Source organism: Rutilus rutilus (genome assembly GCF_951802725.1).
Source record: "Rutilus rutilus genome assembly, chromosome: 3".
Classification (NCBI taxonomy): Eukaryota; Metazoa; Chordata; class Actinopteri; order Cypriniformes; family Leuciscidae; genus Rutilus; species Rutilus rutilus.
Genome location: NC_140211.1, coordinates 12,400,607 through 12,409,274, shown reverse-complemented (window position 1 = coordinate 12,409,274; position 8,668 = coordinate 12,400,607). Strand labels below are relative to the sequence as shown.

The 8,668-nt window shown below is 33.8% G+C and overlaps 2 protein-coding genes across 3 annotated transcripts; both read left to right on the top strand.

The window, feature by feature from the left end:
- Positions 1-2,307: 2,307 nt before the first annotated feature.
- Positions 2,308-4,588, top strand: nitr10a (novel immune-type receptor 10a). 2 transcript variants are annotated; one of them, XM_084403720.1, is made up of 6 exons: positions 2,308-2,459; positions 2,611-2,961; positions 3,039-3,155; positions 3,319-3,468; positions 3,600-3,634; positions 4,222-4,588. In XM_084403720.1, the coding sequence occupies exons 1-6, from the start codon at positions 2,417-2,419 to the stop codon at positions 4,324-4,326; spliced, it is 801 nt and encodes a 266-aa protein (XP_084259846.1). In that variant the 5' UTR covers positions 2,308-2,416; the 3' UTR covers positions 4,327-4,588. The 2 variants fall into 2 exon arrangements, with proteins under 2 accessions (XP_084259846.1, XP_084259847.1); XM_084403721.1 differs by having other exon boundaries at positions 3,440-3,468; positions 4,222-4,365.
- A 154-nt stretch (positions 4,589-4,742) lies between these two features.
- LOC311287115 (uncharacterized protein) lies at positions 4,743-7,150 on the top strand. The gene is made up of 6 exons (XM_084403722.1): positions 4,743-4,909; positions 5,077-5,427; positions 5,592-5,642; positions 5,754-5,900; positions 6,107-6,138; positions 6,968-7,150. Exons 1-6 carry the CDS (start codon positions 4,867-4,869, stop codon positions 7,070-7,072), a joined length of 729 nt encoding a protein of 242 aa, XP_084259848.1. The 5' UTR covers positions 4,743-4,866; the 3' UTR covers positions 7,073-7,150.
- Positions 7,151-8,668: the final 1,518 nt, after the last annotated feature.

The following is an 8,668-nucleotide window of genomic DNA, read 5'->3' as shown; positions in this document are numbered from 1 at the left end:
CTGCCATAAACACCCGTGCAGTGCAGTTTCTTTGAGTGAACTGACTTTACAGTAAATATCTCAAACAGACACTGTCTTGCCAAAATTCCTTTTATCTTTTCGAATAGCCTGAAACATCATAACTTGAGTAATTCAAATTTCTGCATGATACCTCACTGGTCCGATGTCTGACAGATTCATAGCAATAACTGTGAAAGTTATGTCCTGTAAAAGTTTGAATTCCTTGTTTAAACTACCGTTTACTACAAGTAGCTTCATGTCTGTTCTGATGGCAAAAGGATTTTTCTGTTGTTTTCTTTTGTACTCCTCTCTCTCATCTTATTTAAGAATTTGTATGTCTGAAGTAAAATCCAGTATAATGATGGTTTCATCAGCATTGGTATTTTCTCAGAGTTTTTAAATAAATATAAAAAAATTGTGCAAAGAATGAATAAATGCCAATGACAAAAAATCCATGAATGCACACATATCACCAATGCCCAGTTGTGCAAAATTCTTTTTTTTTTTAAATAAAATGAACCCTTTAGTGATAATACGCATAATTATGACCAATGGTTTTCTTATTGTATCTTCGCAACCTTTAAAGTCAGAATGCTTGAAACAGAAGTTGCAGTAATCTTTTCTTCCCTAGTATTTAGACGTATATCTTAGTGAAAAGGCTTCTCAAATAAGAAAAATAAGAAAAAGTAGGGCGGAACCTGATTTTGTCCGTGGGGAATTGATTGGATGGTTGTGGTTTGCTATTGGTCGATCTCATGTGAGTGACAGGTTGTCCCGCCCTTGAACCAAAAAACACATCATCAGAGATGTTGCTGCAAGTGAAGCGGGAAATTATTTTAATCAAAGATTATGAGGACACATTATTTTATTTATTTTTTATGTGCATGGATAAACCATTTAAATACTGCGATATTCCAAAAAAAAAAAAGTTTTTTTGTAACTTTTTGTAGACAAAATCTATCGGCTGGCTATGATTTTGAAAACCACTAGGGGGCTACAGTAAGGGATGGCAAATCTACTCAGACTTGCTAATTATGCGTTTTAACTTGAACCCGCATTTGTAATACAATGGCTTGATAAAAAAAAAAAAAAGTGCAAATAAGACTGCTCCGAAAATTATGAACATGTAATGCATACTGATAAAGGTAGGCCTACTTTCATTTGACTTGCAATGGGGATTTGGAAGCTCACATGCTGCTACTGAAGGACACCATTGACTGGAACATCATATTCAGGTCAGCAGGCTTGCAAACTGGTCTTTAAGGCTATGTCTATATTAATCCGGATACATTTAAAAATTTAGATTTTCATTTCAAAACTCTCTCCGCCCACACTAGCGTTTCAAAGAATTTTCCAAAAGTTTCTCGTCCACACTGAAACGTCGGGAAACACTAAATTCACCTTACTGTGCGTAAACACTCGTAAAAGCTCACTTAGATGATACAGACGAAACAAGACATCATAAAGTTATCATGCAATTGTTCTGGCAGGATCATTTTATTTAGCACAAAAAATATCTCACCATTCACTGACGCTGTCACGACTCACGGTTCTGTTTAGTTAGTTTATTTTCAGTCACATGTGTTCCTTTGTTCAGTTTCCCGCCACTCTTTAGTTGTCATGGAGTTTCAATTATCATCACAGGTGTTTGTCATTATTTCCCTAATTTGCGTCGCAGCCTTTTCAGTGTTCATTTGTCTGGTCATGTCTGTTAGGTTGTGTTTTGTTTGCCCGTCTGTTTGGATTGCTTTTAAAGTGGATTATTAAAGACTTTTGAAACTTGATCATCACCTTCTTGTTCTCCCTTCAACCTTGTGTGACAGATGCATCCTGGTCGGTATTTATTGCATCTATAGGCACAATGTGCGTCTCATGACTAAATGTCATCGGTTTCAAATACCTCTGTTTTCACGGTTCACACTACAATGTGAAAACACCGTTTTCAAATGTATCCACTTTGGAGAGCACTTTCAAAAAGCTCAGTTTTCATTAATAAAAACGCTGTCTCAGTGTGGACGGAAGGCCAAAACTGAGAGAAAAAGATGCATTTTCAAATGAAAACGTAGTGTGGACAAGGCCTAAGGTACACAGTGGGTTCCTTTAGGCAAATAGTTAACCAAATAGTGCCATCACTAATCTTGTGTATAGATGCAATAGCAGAAAAAATGGGTCTATATATTATTTATTGACTATTTGCAGATTTAATACATTCAGGAAATCCCAAACATTTTCAGAGCACTGAATAAAAGAAGACTTAACATGGTGCCTTCATCAGTACATTTTTTGTATTTGATTATGTTCTCTGTAGAGAGCATATTTTTTCAGGGGTAAAAGCCACACCTCCTTCTTATGTATAAAACACATTGATATCGCCCACTTAATTTCCTCTTCAGCTCTGGTTTGACTCAGTGCACAAATGTTACATATTTCAACTGCAGCGTTATTGCTCTTTGGGACTGGTAAGATTTATCTACTGTAAACTACATTTCTATGATGGGAGACATGTAATAAAATCTTTGGAGAGTTATTAAAATGGGGAGAGATTTTAATGTAAAAATTATGTTTTGTGGTGTACTATGGCTTTACTTCTTTTCTTTTTATGTTTTTCAGGTTTTCTCCAAGTAATATTTTCTATAGCAAGTATGAATGCTCAGCCAGGAGACAGTGTCACTATGTGGTGTGCACATGCTATCCATGTTTCTGATTACCTGTACTGGTTCAAACAAACAGACGGTGATGTGCCGATTACTATTGTGCGCATGCTATACACCGAGAGTCTTCAGACGGTAGAGCCAAAGTATTTCAATAATTTCACAAAAGACCAAATTGCCATGAATCTGTTCAGCAAAAGCACAACTCTAACAATTAAGCATGCAAGTATTTCTGATTCTGGCTTCTATTTTTGTGGAGCTACGGGATATTTCATAACATTTGGCAATGGAACCGGGCTTGAAGTGAAAGGTAATCTTTTTAAATCTCAATATTCTCTCATGTTTATATAATGTTTATAGCTCTTTTTCTCATTTTGTCATAAATAGCACATGATGAAAAACACCACAGTTTAGATACCATTGTAAATGCCACAATGGTAAGTGACTCACACTGGCCAACTGTTTTCAATTCAGAGAAAAATGGCAAAGGAACCTCAAAAAAGGGTATGTTTATTATTTTACTTTCCATATTAAGTTGAAACTGCAGGTGATTAATAGCTCTAGTAAATTCATGGGGAAAAAATATTATACAAGATGTGTTGTTCACTTAGTGATTATAAATATTGTAAATAAATATTGTAAAATTGAAATGTCCACTTTTTTACAGATGATGAGAAATCGCCTGTGTCTGAGGAGTGTTCTAGAGACATTTTTTTCATGCTGACTCTTCTATTTGGTGGCATCATTTTTTTTACATGTATTATTCCTCTCCTTTTGGCGATTATCAGGCAACATAAAAGGCAGAAGCATAAAAAAGGTAAAATATTTACACATTTAAACAGATCAATCACAAATGAAATCACAAATATAAATGTTAATCACCAATGTGGAATTCATTCTTCAAAAAATGTATTGCAACTGATTGACTTTTTCTGTGCTTTGTGACAGCCGCTGAATGTCAAACACAACAGCACGATGACAAGGTAAACTCACCGACTTCGATTATATTACAGGCTAAATAAAACTAATTCAAAATATCTCAAAGTAGAAATGAGAACAAGCAAATCTCTGTCTTTGTTCTGTTTCTTTCTAAAATCACTTTCATTGTACTCGTAGTGAGACACTGATTTTCTCAGATCAGACTGGTTTCTTTGACCCTTTTATAAAGAACAAGATGACATTAATGAACTGATTGGAAATTAATTACTGCTATGCTTCTCCATGTTGGGTAGAAATGCTTTTGATTTTGCCGACAATACATTTGCATGTGTTCTGCCATTTAGTAAATTTAGTTGTGTCAACAAATGTTAACATGTTGCGCATTAAAGAAAAAATATATATTTTTGTGTTGTTGGTATTAACAACTGTTTTGATTCTGATTAAATAATATTATTTCTAATTCTGTTGGCTATTGGACTTGAACTGTTGCTCTTTTTTTTGGCTGTATAATTTATTTTGGGCTAAAAATAAGGAAAACAGGCTTGAGAATAAAATCTAAGACGTCAAATGATGAGTTTTCTTTTTAGAATTTCTGATTAGAATCTTGAAAAATATTTCTGCTTCTTTGCAGGAAAATGATTCAGTAGAATATGCTGCGGTGTATTTCTCAAACAAGAGGTCCAAAACGGCAGGAAGACATACTGAGTACTCAACTGTGTACACTGACACTACTTGAAATATAAAACAACCTCAAACTTATTATTTGTAAATTAACAATGGTTTATTATCAACACCTGAACAATATCACAGTTTATTTTATTTATTTATTAATTATCGGAGGTCAAATGGTAGAAAGCTGATGTTCCGACATCAAACCCTGGGCCTTCAGAGAATTAAAGTCAGGATAAGATCAAGTTTAACAATTTGTGGGTCAGGTAAAATGTATCATGTAAAATGTATAATATAATTCAGAAATTATCAATTAAAAACATGTTCATACATAAGTGTCAAGTGATTTGGAAAAATGTATTCTCAAAAGTGCTATAGGGAAACTATGGGGAGCTAAAGCAGTGAACAAAACATAAAATCAGTATATCTGATCAATAATGAAACTTCTTGTTTTGAATTGGCAATATGTGCTGTGAAGTTGCCTGTTGATTGACAGGTTTGTCATAGTTTGGTGTTGGCTTAAGCCACTCCCCCTCATATATAAATAAAGCTCATTGATTTCCTCATCTTAATTTCCTGGTTGGTTCTAGTCTGATTCAGTACAGCAATGTTTCATATAATCATTTCAGCGCTGCTGATCTGTGGCATGGGTAAGCATTACTGCACTATAATTGCTTCAGTCATGCAAGATAGGAATGAATAATTCTGGATTAAATAGCAAACATTAGGTGTGAGATACGCAACATTTTTTGTGTCATCAATTTCTGTGCTCTAAATATTAATATGAAGTTATTTGTTATCCCTCTGTGGGTTTTAGGTTTGCTCACAGCTACAGCATCTCAGACAACCAATATGTCAGCTCAACCAGGAGATAATGTCACTATCTGGTTTCAACACACCTTAAAAATTGGGAACAACATGCACTGGTTCAAGCAAACAAACAGTGCTGTACCTCTTACTATTGTATACATGATGTTACCTTACGATATTGAAGTAGTGCCAACATTTTTAAATGGTTTTCAACCAGACCGTCATGTGATGTCTCTGAACAGCAAAAACAGCTCCCTAAGAATTTTAGATGTGGATATTTCTGATTCTGGTCTGTACTACTGTGGTTGGCACAATCGGGTGATCACATTTGGAGATGGAACAAACCTGGACATTAAAGGTAATCTTTCTTTATCAACAGCATATTGTAGAGGAACTGCTTGCCCACATTACGTATGGTAAAAAAATACCAAAAAAAATACAGAATTCTTTTGCAAAGTACAGACATAAAACCTTATGATTTCCAGACGACTCATATATTTTAATTCTTCATTTATTGCACAGAGAGGAGCGTTACGCCACTGAAAAATGAAACTTACAAAGTTAAAAATAAAGGTGTTTATCATCTGCCTTTCTTTACCACACATAACATTCATAATTTCATAAACAATGATGCTTTATCTAGACTGTGTTTTGTTTGAGTAAAATGTGATTTACTTTTAACAGATCTTAAGAGGAGTTCGATTTCTGAAAAATACTGTCCTGGAAACATCTTTTATACACTGACCTTTATTTTTGGTGGTATTGTTGTTATTCTGATCATCATTCCTCTCACACTGTTCATTGTTAAGATCAGAAACACACAGAAAAAAGGTAACAGTACATCTATTCAGTTCAAGATATCTAATTCCAGTGTGAATGCTTTCACATTGTGTAAATGGCAAATAACTGTGTGCTGTGAAACAATTTTATAGGATTCTGTCACTGTGATATACTAAGTAATGATAAAAACAAATCAGCAAGTGTATTTAACAAATTATATTGGAAAACAATATGTCTCTTTCTCTTTGTTGTCACAGATGCTGATCGGCATGTAACACAACATCATGAGGTAAACATTCTTAATATACAATTATTTGATTACACAATGTAAAAATTAAATGCAAAGCATATTTCACACAGAAGTCTTCTGAGGTCTATGAGGTCATATATAAGCATATACATATTCTTGTAGATCAGATTGACCCGTGTACAAAAAGATTTGAATATGTGCGTCTCTGCTGTTTAAAGGAGTTAAAAAATCAGAAAACTATAAACTGACATTTCTAATATCGATGTTTTTAAATATGTCTTAAATGTCTAACATTCTTCAGGCGATATAAAGTTTCTTACTTGATGATCTTTTACATACGGACTGCAGGCCTGCTTCTTTTTTCCGTTTAGTACTAGCCATGTTCTTAAAAAAGACTGCATGTTTGAAATATTTTTGTAAGAATCCAGATCTATAGATCTATAGAACATTGTAACAAAATTAAATATAATTTATTCTTAAATAAAGTGGGTATAAAATATAAAGTATTTTGCATGGGTAAAATTATCATGCGTTTTATATGTGTGAGAGAACAAATCAGGAACACTTTCAGTTAAATTCCACTTTTTCTTTCCCTGACTATTTCCCGAATACCCACAACATCAGAATTAGTAAATCTTATAATCTTAGAATTAATAAAATTACGTAACAGCAGTGAATGTAGTTTGATGTTACTAAGTCTATTTTATACACGCATGTATAATAACTGTTTGTCTTCGTTTTGCTAAACACACACAGATTTTCTTCTAAGTGCATTTGAATTTGATTTAATAAGTGAAAATTATTTGAATTGAATAAGTGAAAGATTACAGTAGCTCTGTTGATAAATGCATCTTTGGTTCGGTTGCAGGAGCCTCATTCAACACTGTATGCTGCTCTACAGTTCTCAAAACAGAAAACCAGAAGAGCAGCCAGACATGCTGAGGATACAGAAGTTGTGTATTCTGCTAGATAGTCCAGCAATGACACATGGTCCAATATTGTTGCCTAATGTTATGTTTACAAGCTATATTTTTATCAAGACTCTAATATTTATATGTTGCTAATGCCATAAATTTAAAGTGTATGTGGGATCTGAAATGTTTAATATTTTTGAAGCAATAAAAGTTGTGAAATCATGTGGAAGTTCTACTAAGAACATTATTAGATCTGTGTATATACTGTATCATGGAGATATAACCAGGTCCTGACAGAAGAGGCAGGGGTTGTGATGAGATCATTTCCTATACAGACCCAGACAGGAAGAAGCTGTTCAGTGCAGAATGAGACGTATTGAGGGGAACTTCAGCGGACCAGATTACAGAGCTAAAAATATACACATAAAAAAATATGTTGTTAATTACTGTATATCCATGAACACATAATGTAGTACGTTGAGAGCAGCAGCTGTACAGACTAATCATGATGAACATTTTGATATTACTCATGACAATTTATTAGCAGAACATGCTTTTAAAACAAAAAATTGTGATGAGTAGACCATTTAAAAAATTAAAAAATCATATAAAGGTTTTCTTAAATGTCTGTGTGCTAGTGGCATCACACAAGTGCATCACAGTCTGACTGTTTTCCACTCACAAGACTGACCCCCGGCTAAACCACACATTCACACTACAGGCCTTTCACACTACTTTCCAGAACCACAGACAAAATGCCCCTTGTTTATCAGTGAGGTGACAAGTCAACACATGACAATAACTTGAATAAAAAATATATATACGTGAGAATTTAATTATGAAACAGTAATGAAAAAAAAGAAAAAAAAAACACTTAAATTGAGATGCTGATCTTTGTCAGAAATGAATAATAATAATAATAATAATAATTATAAAACAAGTAGTGAAAAATGAAACTAAAATCAAGACCACAATGGTTGTATATAACTCATCTGCTTGCATTCAGATGCAGTGTATTGACAGCCTTATTTTAACAAAAACAAACAAAAAAACGTTTTAAATGTATTTCTGTTGTCTTTCAGGGAATGTTACTGTTCCCCTATGGTATCATTTCCCAGGCCAAGCTCATTAACCCTAAAACACAACACAATGCAATGCGTAATTCGAAAAACAGGTTAACACCTGTGAAAAATAAATACATTCAATTAACGCTTCAAATTAACACAGTACATTGGGACCTATTTTTACAGATTTTTCAACAATATTTCTCCTAATGCATAATACATTTTTCACCACTGTGCAGAACTGAAACTTGATTCCTTTGCTTCTGTGCAAGCACCATTATTTAACTGTTATATTGTGCTTTAATATAGTACTATGTCTTATTTTTATCATTATGTGTTAGAGGCTAAATTTTTTCACAATGCACTGTTAAGATCTGCAACTGCACGCATACCACACGTTAGTTCCTGTCACATGTTGACGAATGGTTTCGGAAACCGCTTATGCCACTAAATATATATATATATATATATATAAGACAATGAATTCAATCCACAGAGCTTAGGTTGCGGTCACCCTTTGTTTCTGAAAGTAACATAGAACAAACAAACAACCTGAAGCGCGCTTAGGTCTCTGTGGGTAAAAGTTTCCAT

Excerpts from the sequence above, each read along its gene's own strand:
- nitr10a (XM_084403720.1), top strand. The coding sequence starts at position 2,417 with ATGTTACATATTTCAACTGCAGCGTTATTGCTCTTTGGGACTG. Across the intron at positions 3,156-3,318 it reads CAAAGGAACCTCAAAAAAGG|ATGATGAGAAATCGCCTGTG; the intron begins GTATGTTTATTA and ends ACTTTTTTACAG. Across the intron at positions 3,635-4,221 it reads CACAACAGCACGATGACAAG|GAAAATGATTCAGTAGAATA; the intron begins GTAAACTCACCG and ends GCTTCTTTGCAG.
- LOC311287115 (XM_084403722.1), top strand. The coding sequence starts at position 4,867 with ATGTTTCATATAATCATTTCAGCGCTGCTGATCTGTGGCATGG. Across the intron at positions 5,428-5,591 it reads AACAAACCTGGACATTAAAG|AGAGGAGCGTTACGCCACTG; the intron begins GTAATCTTTCTT and ends TTTATTGCACAG. Across the intron at positions 5,643-5,753 it reads TTACAAAGTTAAAAATAAAG|ATCTTAAGAGGAGTTCGATT; the intron begins GTGTTTATCATC and ends TACTTTTAACAG.